At 47.6% G+C, this 25,100-nt stretch overlaps 1 protein-coding gene across 12 annotated transcripts in view; it reads left to right on the forward strand.

Moving 5' to 3' along the window:
• The window catches only part of RPH3A (rabphilin 3A), a 273,026-nt gene that overhangs the window by 217,403 nt on the left and 30,523 nt on the right, over positions 1–25,100 (forward strand). For all 12 annotated transcript variants that reach the window (XM_072722872.1, XM_072722866.1, XM_072722874.1 and 9 more), the window contains 5 exons: positions 3,359–3,505; positions 16,117–16,246; positions 17,497–17,583; positions 18,146–18,311; positions 21,358–21,510. In XM_072722872.1, coding sequence (XP_072578973.1) covers positions 3,359–3,505; positions 16,117–16,246; positions 17,497–17,583; positions 18,146–18,311; positions 21,358–21,510 — 683 coding nt within the window. The remainder of the gene's footprint in view (positions 1–3,358; positions 3,506–16,116; positions 16,247–17,496; positions 17,584–18,145; positions 18,312–21,357; positions 21,511–25,100) is intronic.

Here is a 25,100-nt window from a genome sequence, read left to right on the forward strand (position 1 = left end):
TGGGGGTGGCCTCTGACAACAGCTAACAAAAAGCCAGGCCCTCAGTTATGCAGATGCAAGGAAATGAATTCTGCCAACAACCCAAATTTGCCCAGAAGCAGAATTTTCCCCAGTCAAGCCTCCAGATGAGAACACAGCCCAGCCAACATCTGATTGCAGCCTTGTGAGACGCCAAGCACAGGACCCAGTTCAGCCATGCCTGGACAGACGTGGAAACCATGAGATAATACATGTGTGTTGTTTGAAGTCCATGAATTTGTAATAACTCATTATGCAGCAATAGAAAACGTATCCTGATGCTGTAGATGGGCCTTCATGCTGCTGTTTCTATCCTTCAGCTGCATTTTTCCAGGCAGCTAATGCTGCAGAGCAAATCACCTCAAACTGAGTGGCTTAAGACAACAGAGATCACTTATCACATCTCACGTTTCTGTTGGTGGGAATTTGAGGGTGTCAGAGCTAGCTGCTTCTGGCACAGGGTTGCTCATGCAGCTGTAGTCACGTGCCAGCTGGGCTGCAAGCATCCCAGAACTCGCCAGGGGCTGGAGGTTCACCACGTAGCAATCTAGTTGGTGCTGGCTGTGACTGCAGGGCCTCCATTCCCCTGCATGTGGGCTTCTCCACTGGGGATGTTTGCACGTCCTCGTGACACGGCACCTGGCTTCCCCCAGGGCGAATGACCCAAGACAAGACGGAAGCAGCAGTGTCTTTTATGACCCAGCCTTGGAAGCCACACACTGCCACTTCCATTGTATTTCACTAGTCACACAGGACCAGCCGCTAGTCAGTGGGACTACCAGGAGGCAGGGGTCCTGGGGAACCATCTTGCAGGCTGGCTACCACATTAGCTTCCACATTCCTCCAGCATTCTACCTGCGTTCGCAACTCCAGGCCTTTTATTCCCTCCTGAAAGACCATTTATTCCCTCCTCCAGACCTGGTCTCTTCCTCTGCTGTCCCCTCACGGATTTCAGCTTACCTCTGGGATCTCAGCAGGGGCTCTAGCTCTGCTGCAGGCCCATAGGTTATATAATTTTGGGGGGCCCTCTTTAAGATAACACAGAAATGCCTTGCTTTCGCAAATTTTTCAATCACTCCACCACAGCTAATATCCTTCCTGCAGTCTGAGAAGGTGCCTGTGCAAATAAATGGTCTCAAATATAAGCATTGCTGGCATCACAGAAGATCCTTGTCAGGGTTTTAAGATGGATGTCGCTTCCCCAGGAGGTTGTCCTTGGTCCCCTAGACTGGCCAGGTTGCTTGGGTCTCTCTTCCTATGGGTCACACTTACAATTAGACATTTAACAGTCCCTTTGGGCCAAAGGGGACCCTGTCTTATTCAAAAACATTCTGTGTTTGCTTACTCTCAGACACTATTCTAAATACAACTGACACTGTCATGGCCTAGACCCAGACAAGGCCCCTACCCTCCTGGAACCAACATTGTGGTCAGTGGGGGGAGATGCGATAAACAGGTAAACAACAGACATTTTTCCAAAGGTAATTTCAATTAGTGATGGGTGCCATGAGGAAAGTCAGTCTGGGCAGTGGGAGATGGAGGAAGGCCTCTTTGAGGAGCCACTGTTTGAGCCAAGGCCTGAAAGATGAGAAGGAGCTGGCCATGGAAAGATCTGGGGAAATAAATGTTCCCGGTAGCGGGGGAACAGCAAGTGCAAGTGCCCTGAGGCAAGAACAAGGTTTCAGCATTCTGGACTGAGCAGAGAGGCCAGTGCAGCTGATTGTAGGGATAAGGGAGAGCCATAAGGATGGAGAGGTTAAGGACACATTGGGTAGGATTTTTCAGATGGGCAAAATCTTTTAAAGCAGGTTTTATCTTGTTAGGGTAAAATCCACACAGTAGCATAACATTAACCATTTTAAAGTGTACGATTCAATGGCATTTATCAGATTCACAGTGTCATGCACCCACTATCCCTATGTAGTTCTGGGTGTTGTTCTAAATCAGTGAGAAACCATCAGAAGGTTTTGAGCAGAGTTATCCAAGCGAGTTTAGCAGTTGCTCATCCCCAGAGGTCCCCACTGCAAGACAAGGTGTGTTTCCATGAGAATTTCCCCAGGCCCCACCTTCCTTCCCTTTGTCAGAGCAAGGCTTGTCCCCAGAATCTGCTTGTCTTTGCTTTCGGACTCTTTCTTCTCTGCTCTTCAGAGCAAACCAGCTAAGGGTGGGAGGATGCAAGAGAAGTAGGGGGAGGGAGGAAGATGAGGCTTTTAATTTCCAACTTCTAGTGTCAAAAGGCAATTTCATGCCTGCTGATGTGATTAGAGCAGTGGAAATAATAGAGGCTGGCAGCTAATGGGGTGCTGGCTCTGGAGGATTCCTACTTACTAATTTTTTCCCCCAACAGGGACAATTTCTAGTGGTGTTTAACCTTGTGTTCCATTCAGGGGGGTACCTCCCTGCCGAGGGGCATGGAGCAGCTTATTAGCAGAGATGATGATAATTTGCCATAGACCACAGTGTCAGCTCTCCACCCGGAAGCCTTTGATCTGCTGTGCCGCCACCAGGGCTCTGTGGGCATGCCCTGGGCAGTGGGAGATGCCGTTAGTTCCCTCCATATCGTGAAGATTAAGTGTGCAGCCTGCCCGGCTCTGAATTCCACATCTGCCACTTCCCAAACATGTCACTTTGGGCAAGTGGACTCATTTCTCCATATCTGAGTCTCCTCACCAGTAAGCAGGCCATAACAATCTCTGTCTTGTAGGGACCATGTGGGGATTACATGAGGTCATGGGAGCACCCAGTAGGTGCTATGTCAGTGTTTACTTTAAAAAAGAAAAGAAAAGAAAAGCCAGGAAAACCATAGGTTGGATCACAAAATGCTATGGGAGCTTTTGAGGCTGGAGATCTGGATGTTTATGTGAAATTAAGAGCTTTTTGTAAACCCAGTTGGCAATTAGTTCCAAATTATGAAAGAAATCATTTGTGGCCCAAACAAAGCATCTGTGCCAGGCAGGAGCTGGGTCAGTCTGGGACCCAGGGCTTCCAGCCACCCTCCCAGAATTGTTTCCACTCTGGCTGTAGAGTCTCCTGTTCTAGATTCTTTTTCTGAGAACACCCTTACTCTCTGGGTTCTTACAAGCTTCCTGCAAATGCTACTCACTGAGTGTCTAACTTGTGCTAAGCACTTAGTAGAAATAAACTCATCAGAATCCTACGAAGGAGGAAAGTGTGTCCCATTGCACAGATGAGCAAACTGAGGCTCGTCTCCCAGCTGGTGAGTTTCCCATCAGGGATTTGAACTGAGGTTTACCAGCCCCCAGGACCAGAGCCTAAGCACCACTCTCTGCTTCCTTCTGGGCTTCTTAGCAGCCTCACGCCTCCTTGTATTACGTTTCAGGCTCCAGGCAGGCTGGTCTGTCCATCCCAGCAGTCAGCCCGACAGACAGAGGAAACAGGAAGAGCTGACAGATGAGGAGAAGGAAATCATCAACAGAGTGATTGCTCGAGCTGAGAAAATGGAAGAGATGGAGCAGGAGCGAATTGGGTGAGGCTTCCCATCCACCTGGAAAGCCCCCGAGGCCTGCGGGCCAGCAGGCTATAATGGGGTGGAGTGGACTACCTCGGGGTGGGGTTGCCACTCACCTGGCAGAACTGGAGTCCTTGTGGCGCAAGGTGGGAGACCTCAGGGAGGAGGAGAGAGAATGGGTTGGGGACTGGCCAGGGTGGGGGCTTCACAGTTGGGAGTGCCTTACAGAGGGTGGTGGGAGGTTGTCATTGGAGCCTGGGGGCCCATGGTTGTGAGCACAGGGCATCTGGGCTAACGTAGAAATATGTTCTAGAAGCACTGTAGAACAACAGAATGTATAGCTGAGGAAGAGGTAAGGAGGAGAGTGTCTAGGAACAGTATGTCAAGTAGCACATTTGAAATGAGTTTATATAAGAGAATGGCAGGAACGGATCCCGAAAGAGGGAGACAGCATGAGAGGGAGGCAGCAGAGGTTAACCTGGTGGGTCTGGACTCGAGGAACTGGGGCTTCATCCCAGCTCCCTGTTTGCCTGCTCTGGGTCCTGGGCATGATGCTTCGTCTCTCTGAGCCCCCTGTTCACACGCTTTGTTGAGCAGAGGACGTGACAGTCTCATCTCAAAGGACTGTTGCAAGCAAGGTGAAAAGATGCATGTACGCTCCCCAGCCTAGACCCCGGTGACACTTCATGTTTCATTAATGGTAAAGAGAAGAGAAAAAATAGTGTTTGGAGGGCAGAGATTTTTTTACACATGTATGAGAGGCTGGGTGACACGTGTGTCAGAGAGTGACAAAGTCAATGAGCGACGGTCCCAGCTAGAGAGGAAGTGAGCTGTATCTGGGGGGGTCCTGCGAAGGAGTGGGGGAAGTGTGGGGGACTGTTGCTGTGGGTATGTGTATCTGGGGCCTCTTGGCATAGATGAAAAACTGGCTGTCAGGATGCCAGGCCACTGGAGGGTCCTCCAAGACCAGGACCTAAAATGGACCTCCTCCTCTGCAGCCACCACCTCCAGGCCCTTCTGCCAGTGGCAGCCTTTGCCAACTGCTTACAACTGATATAGGTACCCGGGTGCCCATTTATCTCCCCACCCACATACTCGGTGAGGTGTTCTCAAGGTTCTTGGATGGTAAGGGGAAGTTGGTGGCTTTGGTTGGCCTCCGCTGATAATTTTACTCAGGGTGGGTTGGGGCGTGCTGCTAACAGATGACAAACCGCTGGTGTCAGCTTCATGCTCCACCCTCTGTCTGCTTACTCTGCTACTCAAGATTGCTAAAGGGGCCTGCTTATAGGGCTGAATTCTTGTTTTGCTTTTTAAAAGATATATCAAGAGTGGGGGGTTGTCCAGGCAGGAGTGTATGTGTGTGTTCACTTCACCCAGCAATGGGCCTCAGCCTTTTGAAGTGAGGAATATGGGTAAGAAGGGTAAATGCTTAAAAGCAAAACTCCTCTCCCTTTTCCTGTCGTAGCATTTACCACCAGATAGCATTTTATAGTTTACCTAGTTAGTCTGGCTATTATATATCTCCCTGTTAGACTGTAAGATTACTGAGAGTCGAGATTTTTTTTTTGAGAGAGATTTTTTTTTTTTTTTGGCCTGTTTTGTTCACTAGTGAATTCTCAGAGCCTGGTACACAATAAGTATGGCTTATGTCAGGGGCTGTCTCTCATCCAATCAGCCATGGCCAAGGCTGCTGACTCTTCATGGCAGGTGGGCTGCCTCTGGGGGTAAAGTTACAGAGGTCTCTGTGGACTGAGCTGATTCTAGCTTGAGCATTCTAGAACAGAATAGTTGGGTTCCCTGCCTTGCCCTCCATGTCTTATCATATGGCCCCAGCTAGCCTGATGATGTGGTAAGAATAGCACAGTGGTTAGTTACTGGGACCCCAGAGTCAGAGATGCCTGGGTTCAAATTCCAGCTCGACTACTTCCCCTCTGTGTGACCTTAGATAAACCACATGAACCTCTCTGTGCCTCAGTTTCCTCATCTGTAAAATGGGGACAACATTAGCACATAATTCTTGATGAGTGTTTAATTAGTGTGCAAAGGATTATCGTAGTGCCTGGCACAAAGCACACGCTCCATAAATGGTGGCAGTCATTTAAAGATAAATTTGCTGAAGAAGCTCAGTTTTTGACACTGGCCAAGGCCTCCGTTCTAGAACAATGCCCCAAGACTCCTGTTGGGCAAGCCCTGGAATTCCAGCAGCCCTGGCTTCCCCAAAGGGAATTTGAGAAGCTTCCAGGGAGGCTTGGGCCAAGCCCTGATGACAGTGTTCCTTTGCTGAGATGGTCTGCTTTCTGCCAGAGGTGGGGAGGACAGTCCCGTGGGGTTCTGGCTGTGGTTCTTTCCCTGCACTATTCCAGCAGCCGGTGCTTGCTGGTGGCAAACCCGATGTTATTGGTGTCTTACTATCTCAACCCTACCCTCATTCCTGTTCTAACCATGCTTCCCTGGGAAAGGATCAGAGTGGAGTCAGATGAAAGCAAAATGACACGTCAGACACGTGTCAAGGCTGAAAACGGGGTGTTATCGGGGCTCCCACTTCAGAACCTAGGGCTCTCAGTTAATGAGCCTTTGGGACCCCAGCTCCCCTATCCATTTAATGAGGCAGGTCAGGCTGATTCTCAGGATCCTTCCTGCTCAGGCTCTATAATAGCTGAGTGTGTCTCATGGAGGGAAGACCCTATCCCATGCTGTTGGCTGGCCCTCTCAGACCTACTGAGCTCCATCCAACTGTTAAAATTGAAGATGTATGTGAGAACCCTTCCAGGTTCACACCAGCTCTGTGATATGGAATCTTTTTCCTATTAACTAAGTGAAAGCCATCTGGGAGCAGTGTGAAATCATCATTAACAAACATAATAAAAGATCATCATCATACTAGGTACTGTTTACTGAGGATTTACTATGTGCCAAGCCCTGAATCTAAAACTTCCTGTGGATTAACTCGCTAACTGCTCCTCTCAACTTTGTCAAGTATGTGCTATTATTGTCCTTTATCCCAGATGAGGAAACAGGCTTAGAGAGGTGATTTGTCCAAGGTCACTTACTCAAGGTGATATGGAGCCAAGATATACATTCCTGTCTGGCTGACTTTCAGAATTTTGCTTTTAATTCTTAGGTGTCTTTCCTGAAGGCCTGGCCCCACATTCTCAGACTCTGAAGAATATGGAAATTTCAAAAGCTTGGGTGTGGAGGGAGACACTGTGGGTCGGGAAGTTCGAACCTTCTGTGTGCTGGCCTAGTGATGTCTTCCAGTTCTTGTTCACCTATTTGTACCTCCAAATCTGCCAGTCCTGGTGGGCATACTCCTGTGGCTCTGAGAGATCCAGGGAAGAATCACCTGCAGGCCTCCCAGGAGGCGCTGCCTCCCTGGGGCAGTTCGGCCAGAGCTGGCCACCTCAGGGAGCCCCCCAGGCAAGCAGCAGAGTAGAGCTGCTTCTCTTTCTGCCGCTTCTTTGCTTCTGCCCTGGGGGTGCCTCACCACTCATCCCACAACTCAACTCTGCTCTCTTCAGCATCCTGGGGAGGGAGAGATGACAGCCAGAAGGGAAACTCATGAAACAGCTGCATTTTGCCCCCACATTCCTTATTGAAGTGCTAAGTGGGATAGCAGAGTTTGTTTTATATGCCCTGACTGCTCTTTGCAGGAAAGGAAATGAACTCCAGGGAGATTGCTTGAGTTATCGATTGCTGTGTAACAACCACCGAAAACGTCATGACTCAAAGCATCAACCATTATGATTTTTCACAATCCTGTGGGTGGAGAATTTGGGCAGGGCTCTGCTGGGTGGGTTTTCTGCTCCACTGTGGCCTGGACTTGGGTCACTCAGCTGGCTGGACTGCACTGGAAGAGCCATGAAAGCTCTGCTCCCACGTCTGCACTTTAGTGCTTTCTTTGTGGCCCATTTTCTCTGTGGGATCTTGCCCTTTCCAATAATCTGGCCTAAACTATACATGGCAGCTAGGTTCCAAGAGAACAAGGATGGGAAGTTGCCAGGATTCTTAGCAGCTGGGTCTGGAACCGGTAGGGCATCTCCTCTCCACCATCTATTTGAGAGGGAAAATAGGTCCCTTTTCCTTATGGAAGAATGATCTAGGCCCCCAGAGAAGGAAGGCATTAATGTTGGGCATCTTTGGAGACTCTACCACTGTATGCAAAAAAAGACGAGTTTAGTATAAGGGTGTAAAGATATCTCACGGGGTCCAAGGCCAAGAACACAGCCTGGCCTCATGAAAGATTTTCCTCTCATCCAACATGTTAGACACTGTATCCATGTTGTACCTCCTTGGTTTCCTTCTTAGTCCTAATTTCAGATTCCTAGGGAAGGAACTCGAACTGGCCCAGCTCACCCTGAGGACCCACCTCTCATCTAGTCAGCTGTGGCCAGGGGTGCCAGGCTGTACCAACATGGCTGCTGAGTGTGACAAGGACAGACCTCTGTGAGTTGGACACACTCATAGGGTGTCCACCAGACTTTTGAGCATATTGGCGCTGGAGTCAAACATTTGCCTAGGAAAATCAGCTTGTGGTTTTTGTTTTGTTTTGACCCAGGGGTAGGTCCCTCTGCATCATTATTGTATTTCTTTCTGTCCAGAGCCTCTCAAAGGCATTGGCTCACATATCCTGCCTGCCAAGGGACAGGCAGTCGGGTGGCTTCCATTTGAGGTCAATTTCCCTAAACAGATGGGCCCCAAAAAGTAATTAGGATTTGTCCTTAACCTTGGTGTCCAGACGCTGTGATGGAGGGGGAAGGCAGAAAGACACAGGGAGACCTGTTGTTGACAGAATCTGCTGGATTCTATAACCTTCCCATCTCAGTACCATGATCTCCTATATTTTTGGCACAGAATTTTTCCAAAATGTGGACAGAGGGAGAAGTGAGTAATAATACACATAACTTCTACCCTGAATCAGGTAGACGTTTTTCCTAGGTTGACAGGCTGAGAGTAAGCCAGGTCATATTCTCTTCTTTCAAAAGGAAGACCATGCCCCATTTCCTTTTTTTTTTTTTAACCTGGAGTCCTAAATGTTTTATAAAGAGAATTCAAGGGTTTGGAGGCATATATGCATGTGTTTGTATTTTTTGAGAAGAAATATTAATGGATTTCATCAGACTTTGGACAGAGGGAGCCTCTGAAACCTTCTATGTTAAGAATCACTGAGTAGTAGTATCTGTGTCCCCAAGTATTGGATCAATGATATCTAATGTCCAATCACATTAATACATTATGCAACCTGTTTGTACAAGATGAATATGCAAGTCGTCCTAATTTCTTAAGTAGCCCAGTGTCTGGTATAAAACAGAGAATGATGAATGCATGTTAGATGAATAGTTCATACTGAACGATCCTAAACCCCAAACCCCTCATTGAATCACTTTGACCTCACTGCCTCCTGGAACTTATCTGTAAAATGGGGACTTGGCCCCTGGGGTCTCTAAGTCCCTCCACCCCAGGGTTTTTCAACCTTCATACTACATACATTTGGGGACAGATAATTCTTTGTGCTGTGTACTGCCTTGTGCTTTGTAGATTATTTTAGCCACATTCCTGACCTCCACCCACTAGATGTCTGTAGTAACTCCCCACCCAGCTAGGACAACCCCAGATGTCTCTAGCTATTGCCACATGCTCCCTCTGAGAACAGCTGCTCTAGCCCTTTTGTCAGGTGATTCACAAAAGGAAGAAGAAAGAAACTTGAGAAATTTCCTGCCACCATGCTCAGCTTCTAGAGAAACAAAATAATAGCTCACTCCTATAAAGTACCACATGCCAGCACTGTGCTCAAAGCTTTATGTAAATTCCTTTATGTAATTTGCATAACAGCCCTATGCATGAGGCCACATCATTATCACTCCCATTTTACAGATGAGGAAACTGAGGCATAGAGAGGTCGAGCAACTAGCCCAGGGTCACACAGTTAATAAGTGATAAAACTGGGCTTATGAACCCAGACAGGCCCACTCCAGGGCTAAAGTATTACTCTCTTACTCCGTTGTTCTATAGAAAAGCAAGTATTTATTGACAATCACCACCTATAAAATGGGGGTAAACCAAGGAGCTGCTCTCACAGGTTATAGCTGGCCTAAGGAAAACAATGCATGTGGGGTGCCTGGGTGGCACAGTTGGTTGGGCGTCTGACTCTTGGTTTTGGCTTGGGTCATGATCTTGGGGTCGTGGGATCAAGCCCCACATCGGTCTCTGGGTTTAGTGAGGAGTTTGCTTGGGACTTTCTCTCCCTGTCCTACCGTCCCTCTCCGCCTCAAATAAATAAATCTTTTATTAAAAAAGAAAAGAAAATAGGACATGTGGAGTACTTAGCACAGAACCTGGTAACTGTGACTGTTACTGGGTTTGTAATGACCCAGCACCTTGCCTGGCATTGACTACCTTAACTCAGCCAAACCCTCCAGCAGTCTTTCTCTCTAGGCTCCCTGTCTCCAGCTCTGAGCCAAGGTGAGCACACCACCGTCCCACGCCAGCCAAAAAGCTGAGGCCTGGGCGGGAATCCCGTTCACCAATCCATCAAGGAGAGAAATTAGGATCTCCGGCTCTCCAGGTGTCGACTGCAATAAACAACAGTGAGAATTAATGAGTCTGAGATGCTCACACCCCGCATGCCAGCCGAACGGCTTCGTGATAGAGCAGCTCAGTCATTTAAGGACAGGCTGCCGAGAGACCTTGGCCATGGAGGCTCAGGCCAGCCTCCGTCAGAGCAGCCACGTCCCCGTTCACAGCAGGTGATCTGATCTTGACTTAAGGAAACACCAAGTTTAATAAACTTCACGGTAATATCTCCCCATTGGGCAATTGGGGTCAGGGGGAAAAGCAGCACAGTTCTGGAATTGATGGTGTGTGTGTGTGTGTGTGTGTGTGAGAGAGAGAGAGAGAGAGAGAGAGAGAACAGAGGGAGAGTCAGAGAGACAACATGACATGGATGCTCCCACTTCAAGCTGTTTTTATGAATTGTGTGTCCTCAGAAGCCCCCGCTGCTCCAAAGGCAGCAGCTCCAGCCCGGTCCCCACATCCCCATCAGTGATGCATCCCCGGCTTTTCGCCTTCCCCTCGCCCATCAAGGAATCACCCACAAAGCCATCATGCCTCACGGCAGGGCGCCTTGGCTCTGCAGCCTGCCACATTAAGCCTCCTTCCTGGCGTAATTGTACATCCATTAGCCTTCTCCGCAACATGCATCGAGACGCTGCAGCAGTACGCCACCGTTGAAAGCTCCCAAGTGGTTGCCTGAATGTTTCTGAGGCCAGTCGGAGCTCTCTGAGGGAGTCTGAGCTTTACAAACAGGCCGTGTCCGTCCTCGACTTGGTTCCTGTCCTTGTCTGGAGAGGGCAGCCAAATGGGGCTGGGCTTCTGCGAGGGTGGTGGAGTTACAGCTGTGCGTGTGAAGGCGCATTCTGCGTGGAGGTATGATCGTGCGTGAGTGTGTGTGAGTGTGCAGGAGTGTGTGTGAGTGTGCATGAGTGTGCTCTCAGGTACACACGGACATGGGCCCCTAGAGGCGTGCCTGTGGACATACATGTTCACCTGTGTGGACATGTGCCATCCATGTCCGTTTCTAGCCACCACAGCTCCTTCAAAAGCTTTTCAAAAGATGGATTTCATGGGCAGATTATAGCATCCTGATTACATAGAAAAAGTAGAGTAGTGAGTAGAGGGAGTTATAAAAGCCACAGATTTCCAGAAGAAATAGTTAGCAACAACCATTTACTGAGTGGTTATCATGTTCTGGACATTTTACAAACACTCCTATTTTTGCGACAACCCTAGGAGGTAAGGACTTTGTTTTCCCTAGGTTACAGATGAAAAACAGAGAGGCTCAGAAAGGTTAAGTAACTTTCTTGGGGTCACAGAACTAGGAAATGGCAAAGCCAAATATGGACCCAGGCAAGCTCACCCCAGAACTGGCACTCCACCCCTTGCATCACTGCCTATTTCTAAATTCTGAAAGTGTGTGCGTTCATGTGTGTGTGCATATGTGCATGCATGTGTGCGTGTGTACCTGTGTGTAGGGAATATGCATTTTCCGGGGGTTGAGCATGAGCAACTAGAGAAGGTGATTTTGAATCCTGCTGAGACCAAAGTTTGGCTTGTCCTTCAGAGAACTTACAATGAGCACGATTATGATGATCTGTGTGATGAAGTCAGCGATGCCTGAGCCCTCTCTACAATGCCAGCTCCATGCAGGCAGGGACTCACCTGTTTTGCTCCCTGTTGTGTCCTGGTTGTCTACTTGGCACAGGGAAGTGCTCTGTAAATATTTGAATGAATGAGTAGCCCATCTGCATCCATTTGGGTAGCAAAGTCAGACTAAGTTGGGAATCCACTTCCCGCTGCCTCCAGGGGTTGTCCACTGGTGCCCAGAGGGAGATGTACCCTTTCTGGTGCCTCTGGGAGCATCCTGGGAAGTGGGAGACATCACAGAGTAAACAGCAGCTCCCTTAAGCGCCTGGTGATGGATGGTGTTTCCTGGATGCAAGGCACGAGTGGCAGTCATAAAGTTAATTGGGCCTGTAAAGACATAACTAGAGAAATGACAGGCACAAATGGTGTCCAGCTAATTGGGCACTTAATGTGGAGGCATCAGACAGGCAAACAAACCAGGCTGCCAACACAGAGAGGTCCTTCTCTTAGGCACCGAGGGATCTTCTATTTCAAAACACCAGGGGAAGTCTTGATGTTTCAGCCTCAGGCTCTGATACTCCCTGACCATCTGCCCGGGGGGGACGAAACTTGAGTTGCATCTCATCTAACCCCACAGTAAAGTCTGGGCAAAGGGCCCCCAGAGAACAGAGGCTTTTCAAGGTCATTGACTGGAGAAGGTAGGATTCGAACACACGGCTTTTAACCCTGCCTTACCTGTTCACTATCTTCAAATATGCACATTCTCTTCTCTTTTTAAAATATTTTATTTATTTATTTATTCATGAGAGACGCAGAGAGAGAAGCAGAGACATAGGCACAATGAGAAGCAGGCTCCCTACGGGGAGCCCGATGTGGGACTCGATCCCAGGATCCCAGGATCAAAACTTGAGCCAAAGGCACACGCTCAGCCATTGAACCACCTAGGGGTTCCACACATTCTCTTTTAATATGAGGACACCACGTGTTCATTATGGAAGGTTAAGGAAACATAGTAGAAGTTGGCTAATCTGGTGCTTGAGGCAGGGAGGCAGAGGCTTTAAAGAAGGAAATTAAAAACAAAAAAGGAAATAAAAGTTACTCATAACCTCACCTCCCAGTGACTATCACTGAATATTTGGGTGCGTTTCCTTTCTAATTTATTTTTTTGTCCAGCGAACACCACGAAGAGATTGGGATGTGCGTATTCCAAACCCAGATTCATACCCTAACTACAACTCTACATCCTGGGTCCTGGGGGGGTCTCTTTCCCCCTTTCACATAATGAGGGCATCTTCCCATGTGGTTTGCCCTACTGCTCCCTTTCTACAGGGCTTCCCATAGTATGGCCAGAAATTCTCCAGGATCAGGAGCGGACAGGGAGCCGCTTCAAAATTCAGACTCCCAGGCCCCACTGCAATCCCACAGAACCATTGTCTGCATGCTGAACACTCTCCCCAGATGATCTAGAGACACCCTGAATTTTGAGGACATCCCCCCATGTGGCGGCTCTCCACAGGGCTGCATGCCACAGTACTGTTCACGGGGCTTCAGCAGATCCACAGCTGATGAGGTTTAGATTTTATTTATTTATTCATGAGAGACACACACAGAGAGAGGCAGAGACACAGGCAGAGGGAGAAGCAGGCTCCCTGTGGGGAGCCTGATACAAGACTCAGTCCCAGGACCCCAGGATCACAACCTGAGCTCGACCACTGAGCCACCCAGGCATTCCCATGCATTGATATTCTTTTCGAATGCTCCCTGGGTGACTGACACTCATTGAGGGTTGCAGGCGTCCTTCAGGATGCATATAGGGTCCTCCTACCAAGACTGGAAAGGATAAACTTTCCTTTGGGGATAAAGAAATGGAAATGTTTGATCACTAAGGTAAAGACCCATCTGTGACCCACGGTCCTCCATGATATAATTTTGACTTAGCTTCCTGCAAAGTTTCATTTCTAAATGTATGATCTTTTGGCTATTGGAGGTGTCTGTGTTGGAGCCACAGAGAGGTTGTCCAAACACCAGACTGCAGGAACACCCCCACCCCTGCCCGCTCCTCTGATCTTGGAGCAGAAAAGGAAGGTGTGCTCCTGCCACCCTACATCCTTCTCTCCTTATTGGCTTCTACCAAATTCATGAATAACAAGGGTCCCTGAGCTTGGACATCTGAATGATGATCTTAAATCTGTTGCTTTTCATGCCATTTGCTGCACAGATAGAAGCTAATGAGACATTCTCCATACAAGGCCTGTTAATGGGGCCTTTGGGCATTTAGGAGTGAGCGGTGGAAGGAACTGGCATGTGGGTGGAGGCTCGAGTGTGGGTTTTGCAAGCGGTGAGTGAATCTGTGGCCCTGATTTTCCAAGAGGAGGCAGGAAAGCCTCTAAGTTTCCAGAGCAAAGAACACCGCAGTTGAGAACTAGGTCATCGGTCTTGTGCTGTCTTCCTGAGGCTTGACCTGAGGCGAGAAGCCAGGAGGGCTTCATGGAAAGCAAAGATGATTTACTGACACAGAGAACTAGATTCTCGCCCTCGCTGAGCAACCCCAGGCAAGCCTCTTACCCTCTCTGTGCTTGCGGACCTGTACTGACAGAGTGAGAAGAACAAAATCTAACCGTATCCTGACTAGGGCAGTGGATGAAGGGGGAAAAAAATGGTAAAAGAGAAAAGTGTGTACAAGAAAAACATCACCATGCATTTACCATCCTCCACCTCCATCGGCTCACCTCATTGTCTCATCATATTTTATAATTCTACAGCATTGAAGGTCCTCCTGAAGTTTATCTGCTCTAGACAGCTTCAGGCCGTTTCCTTAAACCATAGCTTTCCAAAGGAAATCTAATTGGACAGCCTAAGCAAACAAAAGAGATAAATGCAGACGTGCTGTGGAATCACCCCGGCCTCCCACTGGGTTAGGGCGTGGCCCCTAAACGGGGCTCTAAGGAACCCCGGGGTGCCATAAAGCACAGTTTGACAACCACTGATTCAGCCCAACACCTTCTGTTTTACAGATGTGGAAATTGAAGCCCAGAGAGGCAAAATCCTGGACCAAACTGCAGATTTCTCAAACTTGCTTTGAGAGCTTTTCAGGGAAACAAAATGATGGGGCAGAATGGTGGGTGTCTTGTCCCAAGCTCAGGGGAGTGAGGGGCAGGCAGACAGAAGCAGCTGGGGTAGCTGGGTGTGTGTAACTTGGTATTTACCAATGACTGAGGGTCTCCCTTGGTCTGGGAACTGGAGGGGGATGGAGCAGGTGGAGATCAGACTGTTCAGGAAGATCCTTGTGGCTCCGCTTGGCGCAAAGCAGCATGGTTGTGTTGTGGTTAAGAACAGGAACTCAGGACAGACTGCCTGGGTCTGGATCCCAGCTCTCTCCACCTCCCAGCTATGTGACTTGAGTAAATCACTTAACCTGCCTGTGCCTCAGTTTCCCCACTTGGAAAATGGGGACAAGAATAGTGCCCAGCTTATTGTACTGCTGGAAGCATTCATTAAGAAAATCCATGTGGAGTGCTTGTCTCTCCACCTGGCACATAGTAAGTGCTCAGTAAACACCAGCTACTGTTACTCTAGGCTGTGTTCTGAGACCATGGAGTGGGGCTTGTGCCCAGTGACCGCTCCCACCCATCATCCTATAAGAACAATTTCTAGGAAGAACATAGAGAGAGTGGGGAAGGGAAGAGGAGGAGGAGGAGGAGGAAAGAAAGAGTACCACTCTGGCTCTGTGCGTCCTGCCTCCCAAAGCAGCTCTGTCCGATCTGGGTCACAGCAGAGGCTCTGGAGCCTGCAGGCTGCTCTTGGCTCTTCCCGGGGCAGAGCGGCTCTCTGCTGAATGAAGCACAAAGGGAGAAGCTGCTATTTATAACATTGCGAGTCAGAGCACATTGAGGGGATGGCAGGAGCGAGGAGGGCCTGTGGGGAGAGTCAGCATCAGGTGGCTGCCAGGCAGGGCTGCCAGGGACCTTCTAGAGCCTGTGATGCCCAAATCACATCCCAGCAGTTCCCATGCCCAGGGTGCCCGCTGATGGAAGCCAGCCCATGGAGGGGCAGGCAGCGTCCAGCTCCATCCTGAGAATGGAAGCAGGTGTGCTAGGGACAGGGCTGGAGAATGGCCAAGATAAAGAGCAGCTGCAAGTAAACCTTGAGTGACAAGTGAAGACACCCAAGTGAAGACATCTTGTAGACAATTAGATCAACAAATCTGGAGCTCAGAAGGCAGTTTCCCTGGAGGAGATGACATGAGGTAGAAAGTCTAGATGAGGTGCTTAATCAGCTGTCAATAGAAGATATGGGAGATTTGGGGCATGGTCTGGAAATCTATCAGGATTTCATGTGCACCTACCTTTTTCTGGGGAAGGGTCCAACAGTCATCATCAGATACTCAGGAGCCCACAGCTCAGGGAAGAGTAAGACCATCAACCTGATACTCTGGGAGATGCTCTTGGCCACTGGTCCTGTCAGGCCCTCATTACTGTCTCTGCTTCCAGGCGCCTGGTGGACCGTCTGGAGAACATGAGGAAGAACGTGGCCGGGGATGGGGTGAACCGCTGCATCCTATGTGGAGAACAGCTGGGGATGCTGGGCTCTGCCTGTGTGGTGTGTGAGGACTGTAAGAAGGTACCATCACCCTCCTCTTCCCTGCTTCCCCACTCATCTCATGCACAGAACTAGGCCTGGGTTCGAGCCACCCTGGGGGACCCTGGGTCTTGGGGGTGGAGCTTGGATCCTGAAGGTAGTTGCCAGCATATGATTCCTGTGGGGTGCTCCCATGCCCAACTATCTTCTAGGCAACCCTGATTTTAGTTCCTCTCCTGGAAGAGGCTCTTCCCCTCCTGTCCCCTTGGAGCGCAGCTCCATCCTGGGTGAGCTTGGGTGCCTAAGTAGGACTTGAGCTGTGTTCCAGCCTGCAAGTATCCTGGTTGTGGCTTAGCAAGTTTATGTGTCAGGCTAAAGAGCATGCTGGGCAGGTGTCTACATCATGGCAAGTTTGCCAAGTGTCCTTTTACCTGCCTTAGGAAGCCCCTCTCCAACCAAGTTAGAGCTGCTGGGTTTCTTGAAAACATTCATTCTTGAAGGGGAGTCTCCCTGTGCTCCCTCCACCCTGCACCCTTCCCTCAAGCTGTCAGCACTTGATGATTCCAGGACACAGATGCAACTATGCTTGGGTCTGCCCGATTCCCAGGAAAGGAAGTCAGGGGAACCCCTGGGCCGGAGACATCCATAAAGTCACTTGGCACTTCCTGCCTGGGGTCCCACTTAGCGCTTAGAATGCAATATCAGGGAAAGTTTATCAAGGCCAAAACACTTACCTGCTGCAGTCAAGCAGATAGTAACAATTTCCTGACCTGTTGGGTTTTCCTTTTTGTCCTGACTGGCAGGAAACTCAGCCAATAATGTTCCATCACACAGTCATGGCTTTTACACGGTGACTGCCATCTCCTTGGAAAGTTGAACCTGCAGCCATAGTCTAGGTTATGTCATGATTCATGCAGAAAAGAAAGAAGAAATAAATTAACAAACAAATAAACATATGGCCTTTCCTCTTGAAAATTCATGTCAGCCATCTCCCCTGTATGGATACTGAACACTCAGACCCCAAGGGGACTCTTGGAGAACTCCAGAGAGTTCACTCCTCCAAGGCCGGGGAGTGACGCATTTCTTGTTATTGGAAATTAAGACTCAGATTGGAACTTTAATCCTAACTGGCCTTGGTCATGGGAGGGAGGGGAGAGGAGAGTTCAAGCTCTTTACATAGACCAAGAGAGAATGGGGCTCAGTTGCCACACTTCCCAGCCCCTTCGCCCCACTCACTAGCAGCTCAAAACCTGGCATATCTGAGTGTGCCCTGGGCTATATTCTGTCCCCAGAATGTCTGCACTAAGTGTGGCGTGGAGACCTCCAATAACCGCCCGCATCCCGTGTGGCTCTGCAAAATCTGCATTGAGCAGAGAGAGGTGAGTGGGTTGGTCCTTCCTGTCTGGCTTGTAGAGCTCCCTTCCTTGCTTGTGCAATCCTCCCTTCCTCACTGTAACCAGGGAAACAGGGTGGCACTTGAGGGCTGGGAAACCTACTTAGGTATATGTCATAAGGGATTAGTCAAAAGGAGCCAGGCCAGTGGTAAACTCTGGCAGAACAGTCCATGAGCATTTGAATGAATTTCTTTTCTTTTCTCCCGCTTCTGTGACTTTTCTCTTCCTAAAAGTAGGGAGCACACCACATTTAAGAGGTGGAAGACATGAAGTCCAGTTATTATCCTTCCAGTCTCTTCACTGTGTAACCCTATACCAGTTCATCACCTTTCTGATATTCAACTTCATCCATCAAGAAAATGGGTATACTCAGGCCCTTTCTCCTGGGTGTTTGCAGATGTTGTGTGAATCAAATACGATTTGTGACAGGCTATGTACCATGTCAGTGTGCTGAGGGCAGAGAGCAAAGTTAAAAGCTGGCACTCATGAAGGCAGGACTAACAGTGCTTGGCTGCCATGTCTTCATCCTTTCCCTCTCTTACCCCAGGTGTGGAAGCGTTCTGGAGCATGGTTCTTCAAGGGTTTCCCCAAACAGGTCCTCCCACAGCCTATGCCTATAAGGAAGGCCAAGCCCCAGCAGCCCGCCAGTGAGCCTGCTGCTCCTGAGCAGGTCACGCCTGAGCCCAAGCATGCCACCCGGGCTCCAACCCGAGGTAGGACAAAACAGCTTCCCCTTTTAGGACCAAGGATAGATCTTGGCTAACTGGTCTACCTGGAGGGTGTCCTAACATCATGTCTGTGTTTCCACCCAGCTGGTGGACAGCCAGCCTCTGAGCTTGGGTTTAGAACCCCTATATCCTCTGCACGGCTCACCATGAGCCCTTATAGCACAGGAAAACAGTATGGGGCTTCCTCAAAAAGTTAAAAATAGAGCTACCCCACAATCTAGCAATCGCACTGCTGGCATTTATCCGGACTACAAAAACATTAATTCAAAGGGATACATGCACCCCTATGTTTATAGCAGCATTATTTACAGTAGCGAAGATAGGGAAGCAGCCTGGGTCCACCAATTAATGAATGAATAAAGAAGACATGATAGATATAGATATAATGGAATATTATTCTGCCATAAAAAAGAATGAAATCTTGCCATTTGCAACGACATGGATAGAGCTAGAGGATATAATGCTAAGTGAAATAAGTCGGTCAGAGAAAGACAAATACCGTATGATTTTGCTCATATGTAGAATTTAAGAAGCAAAACAAATAAGCAGAAGGAGAGAGAGAGAGAAACCAAGATACAGTCTTTTAGCTCTAGAGAACAAACTGACGGTCACCAGAGGGGAAGAGAGGGGGCAGATGCGTGAACTAGGTGATGAGGATAAAGGAGGGCACTTGTCATGATGAGCACTGAGTGTTGTATGGAAGTGTTGAATCATTACATTGTATGCCTGGAACTAATATATCGTATCATGTGATACAGTCACACTATTGTATAATAGTGGAATTAAAATAAAAACTCTTTAAAAAGAGAGGGTAGCACAGGGAACTCCCCAGCAATGCCAGGCTGCCAAATGAGCTTTTGTTGTCATCCCTGATGGGAGTATTTAGAGGTACAACAGAGATGGATATTAAAATTGGAAACTGAGGGACTCCAATCATCAAAATACACACTGGAGCCCGAGGAGGACTTGCTGGGAAGGCCTTCCTTGTTCCTGATACCTCTATCAACCATCAGCGTATCTGAAATTGCACTAATTAAAAGTGAAAGATGAGTAGAAAGGAAATTAGTAAATTACCATGGCTATAGATATTATCACTATTATCCAAGCATTATTATTAATTAGTAAAATGATGATAAAAGGGAGAGGCAAAAAAGTAAAAAGAAGGAAAAAAGCAACTACAATACAAATATACTTTAATTAAGCGAGACAGATAGGACTGACCATCAAGGCCCTGATAATGATTTCAGTTAACACTAAGTGATAAAATCTGGTCTAATTGACAGTTCTGGGGTTGAGTGCAGGCAGTACTTCTGGAAGCTAAGTTATAGTTGACGGTCTCAGAAGTTGAAACGTCCAACTATGTCTCCCGTAGGACGACTTCTCAAGGTGTGCACTACGGTGCCTGCACTTAGAAGGCATCCAATAAGTGCTTTCTTCCTGACATGGCACAAGCAATGTCTATTCCTTGCAGAGAGTTACCAAATTCTTAATTTACATTGCATCCCTGAGGAGCCCCCAGTTTTAATCCCAGAGCAACCTTCCTCCTGGCTAAGCATTACTCCCTGTAGGCTGAGAAGACTGCCTAGGCTAATCGTCAAGATCTGGGACATCTGAGACCAGGAGAACCTGAATCTCAGTTCCAATTCTGCCGCTTCCTAACCTCGTGAGCTTGGTCAAGTCGACTAGCCCCCTGAGACTCTTTCCTCATCTGTGAAATGGGGTTGACAACTCACTGGGCTATTTTGAAGATTAAAGAAGATACTACATAGGGGGGTGCTTTGCAGAATGTAGCACTTAGTAAATATCGGCCAATACTATATAACATTAGAGACACAGACATACACATAAATAGTATGAATTCACTTATCAGATAAACTCTGGACAAAGCAAATAACTCCCAAACTGTGGTTGATGAACACCTGTTTGCATCACTAGAAAGAAGTAACATCACCAGCATTGCATAGTGACACCTAAAATATAGCTGGTGATAACATCAGTGCTGGTGAATGTGGGGGAAATGGATACTTTACAAACTGTTGGTAGGACTATAAATCACCTCTAGCCTTTTGGAAGTGGTTGTAGCACAATTTATTAAAATTTGAAGGGTATATACCATTTGACCCGGCAATCCCTCTCTGGGAATATATCTAAGAGCAACACAAGAACCAATATAAACAGATACATGTGTAAGTATTTTTATCGTATCACTATTTATGGTAGCCAAACTCTAAATGTTCATTAATGGGATTGTTTATAAGATCTATTATGGGATTGATTATGGGATTTTGATATAGCCATACCATGCTATATTAGGCATCTTTTAAAATTGAATGATGTAAATGTCTATTATAGATTTGGAATTATGCCCATGATAGAAACATTCAGTATTTTTTAACTGACCTTTACTGGACACCCAGTGAGTTCCAAGCTCTGTTCTCTGCCCCTAGGAATACAGTGTTAAATGGAACAGACAAAATCCTTACCCTCATGCAACTAAAATTGTCCTGGGGGGGTGGGGGACAGATACTCAACAAACAGTATTGTACAAATACAATGTAATACCAGGTAGTGATGGCATCCGGAGGAAAAATGAAGGGGATAGATGTGGCAGGAGGCTCCATGTTGGATGGAATGGCCACAGAAGGACAGTCTGAGGAGCTGTTGTTTGGGGTGAGGGGTAGAGAAGGCTCACGGAACATTTGGGAACATCCTGTGCAAAAGGACCTGAGGTTGGAGCATACCTGGTGAGTCCGGGGGAAAATCAAATCAAGTAAACAGAGCACATTCCAGGACAGTTTGCATGATCATTGGCTAATGATCCCAGTTTACTTCTTAAAGTTTGTGTGTGCTCACATGTGCTTGTGCATGCACAGGAAATAATGGAAATAATAAATGGGAGCTGAAGACGGGAGGGGCCCGGATCAGAAGACAGGTGGGTTCTGTGCACTCAGCCTTCTACTTTGGGACAGGAGCCCTTCTGTCCCATCTCTCTGTTTCCCTTTCTTCACTTAACACGTGAGTTTACCTCCAGGTCCTGAACCGGCCGCTGCTCCCGGGCGAGGAAGCTATGGGCCTCCTGTGCGCAGGGCCTCCGAGGCACGAATGAGCTCAGCCAGCCGGGACTCAGAGAGCTGGGACCATGGCCACGGTGGAGCTGCAGGTGACTCCAGCCGGAACCCGGCAGGTAGGAGACACGGGCAGATCCAGACAGGCTTCCTGGATGAGGAGAATCAAAAGGGATGGGGGTGACAATGACTTAATCCATGTATTAATTCAGTATTTATTGAGCATCCACTATGTGCCACGCTCTGTTCTAGACACTGTAGTCTATGGTACAGGAAAGACAAATCAGAAGCAATTCTGACTCTAGGCCCTGAGGAAAATGCAACATGCCTTTGAACAAAGTAGGGATGCTTCCCTCTCACACAGCCACCCAAGTTCTCCGTTGCTGTGATCAGTGGCCTCTGCTGTCCGTGAGGATGGGGTGGGTCAGCATGGCCAGAATGTCCCTCACAGGTGCTCTCAGCTCACTGCAAGGTCCTGTGGCTGCCCTCGCAGGGGGTTTATTTGCCAAGAGTGCCCACTGGTGGGAAGCCTTGATTCCTGGACTTCGGAAAAGAGGTCTCCTGGATGGGAAGGGATTGAGCTCCCTAACTTCCTAACTCACAAAGTGCCATGTGTGAGCCCTCACAGCTGCTTCATTTCCTTTGTAGCAAGGGGGTAAGACTAGGTCCAAAGTTAGACGGGCTGAATATTCAGGTCCCATGTTGACCTCTGGCTTCTCTTCCTCAATAGCGGATCTGTAGCTTAGGCCCTCAGTCCCTTTTCTCCTTGGCAAGAGACCTGGGCACATACCCTGTGCTCAACCCACCCTGTACACCCTCTAAGGAACCTATGATTCAGATTCCTAGAGAAAGAAGAATTTCTCAAATCTACAGCATCATGGAACATTTGTTAAGTACCTGCTATGTGCCAGATACTGACCCAGGCTCTTCACGTAGATCGTCTCATTTAATCCTTGTCACAACCCCAACCCCTGTTACGAAAATTTACTATTCCCATTTTACAGATGGAGAAACTGAGCTCAGAAAAGTGATGCCACTTGCCCTAGGTCACACAGCTGATAACTGGTTCAAATGCAAATTAAAAAGAGTCTGTCAAAAAAAAAAAATCCAGTCTAGCATCAAAGCTTGTGCTTCTTGTGTTTCTCTTCTAGAGGTGAAGTTTTTATTGACAGTGTTTTTTTAAACATCTTTTTTAATGGTGGCGAAATATACTTAATATTAAATTTACCAATTTAACTGTTTTTAGGTATACAGTTCAGTGGCATGAAGTGCATTCACACTGTCATGAAATCATCGCCACTAACCATCTCCAGAACCATTTCATCCCAAACCGAAACTTTGTGCCCATTAAATTTTTTTTTAATTTTTATTTATTTATGATAGTCACAGAGAGAGAAAGAGAGAGAGGCAGAGACATAGGCAGAGGGAGAAGCAGACTCCATGCACTGGGAGCCCGATGTGGGATTCGATCCCAGGTGTCCAGGATCGCACCCCGGGCCAAAGGCAGGCGCCAAACCGCTGCGCCACCCAGGGAGCCCCTTTGTGCCCATTAAACAATAATTCCACATTCCCTCTTTCCCCCATCCCTGCAGCCCCTGGTAACCATTAACCACTATTGATTTGCTTATTCCTGACATCTCATATAAATGGAATTATACAATTTGTGGCCTTTTGTAACTGGCTTCTTCCACTTAGCATTTTGTGTTCAAGGTTCATTCATGTTGTGGCATGTGTCAGAATCTGAATTCCTTTTAAAGGCTGGATAATATCCCCTTGCATGGATAGACATTTTGTTTATCCATTCATCTGTTGACGCACACTTGGGTTGTTTCCACCTTTTGGCTATTGTGAATAATGAACATTGGTGTGCAAATATCTATTTGAGTCCCTGCTCTTCATTTTGGGGGAGATACACCTATAAGTGGACTAGCTGGATCATATGGTAATTCTGTACTTAAGTTTTTTTAGGAACCACCATACTGTGTTCTATAGCAGCTTCACCATTTTACATTCTCGCCAGAAATACATAAGGGTTCCAGTTTCTCCACGTGTTCACCAACATTTGTATAGTGTGTGTGTGTGTGTGTGTGTGTGTCCATCCATCCTAATGCATGTAAAGTGGTATCTCATATTTTTTATTTTCATTTTCCTGATGGTTAGTAATGTTGATCATCTTTTCCTGTGCTCATTGGCTATTTGTGTATTTTCTTTGGAGAAATATATGTTCACATCCTTCACCCATTTTTTTAAATTGAGATGTCTGTTTTATTGTTGTTGAGTTACAGGAGTTCTTTAGATATTCTGGATATTAATCCCTTGTCTTCTCACTCTGTTGATAGTGTCCTTTGATGCACAAAAGTTTTTGATTTTGACAAGTCCTATTTTTCTGCTTTTCTTCTGTCTTCTTTGCTTTGGGTGTCCTAAGCAATCACTCCAAAGACTTAATTATTTATTTGAGAGAGAGAGAGAGAGAGAGAGAGAGAGAGAGCAGTGGGGGAGGGGCGGAAGGACAGGAAGAGAGAGAATCTCAGTCTCACGACCCTGAAATCATGACCTGAGCCGAAACCAAGATCAGATTCTCAACCATCTAAGCCACCCAGGTGCCCCACTTTGATCCATTTTTAGTTCGCTTTTGCATATGAAGCCTGTGCTTTTAGCCTCTGGAATATTATTATTATTTTAAAGATTTTATTTATTTACTCATGAGAAACACAGAAAGAGGCAGAGACACAGGCAGAGGGAGAAGAAGGAGGCTCCATGCAAGGAGCCCGATGAGGGACTCGATCTTGGGAATCTGGGATCACGCCCTGAGCCAAAGGCAGATGCTCAATCGCTAAACCACCCAGGAGTCCCAAGCCTCTGTATTATTTTGCCTCTTGAGAGAAAAGGCAACATTCTTGAGCCAGATTTGACCCCTGTCCCTCAAGAGTCAGTGTAATTGTTACCACCACCTATGAAGCTTCTAGCATCCACATGCTCCACCTGGAGCTGAGTTAATTGCCCGCTCCTCTGAGTTCCCAGAGTACTGATACACAGCTCTAATTAGTGCTTGGCACCATCTAAAACATTAAAGCCAGAATCTCTTTCCCTGAGAGAGCAGTGAAAGCAGGGGGTCAGCAGATCCATGTACCTTAGGTGCTTGTTAAAAGCACTGCTTCCGGGACACCTGGGTAGCTCCATGGTTGGCATCTGCCTTCCGCTCAGTTCATGATCCCGGGGTCCTGGGATTAAGTCCTGCATCAGGATCCCCACAAGGAGCCTGCTTCTCCCTCTGCCTATGTCTCTGCCCCCTCTTTCTGTGTCTCTCATGAATGAATAAATAAAATGTTAAAAAAAAAAATTGGTTCCTCTGCCCGTTCCAGACCTCCTAAATCAGAATTTCTGGAATCAGGAGGACCCAGACTCTGCACTTCTTATAAGCAAATTCCTCAAGTTATTTCAGTGAATGCCAGAGTTTGAGAACCATTGCTCAAAAGCCTGAAAAGTTAGATAAGTGAGTTTAAATGTTTGCCTGAGGGTGCTAGGGAGCCACAGAAGGATATTGAGCAGAGGGAGCACCCGCATCTTGTATTTTTATATCATTCACACATCGCACAGGTATGGCAATTCAAATCCTATGTGGTGGCACTGGGGTTATTCAGAGGGGTCTGGTGCTCCAAAACACAGACATGTCCATGCCACCTTTTCTGTGACATCTGCAGAAGGGATG

This window comes from Vulpes vulpes, chromosome 10 (assembly GCF_048418805.1).
Source record: "Vulpes vulpes isolate BD-2025 chromosome 10, VulVul3, whole genome shotgun sequence".
Taxonomy (NCBI): Eukaryota; Metazoa; Chordata; class Mammalia; order Carnivora; family Canidae; genus Vulpes; species Vulpes vulpes.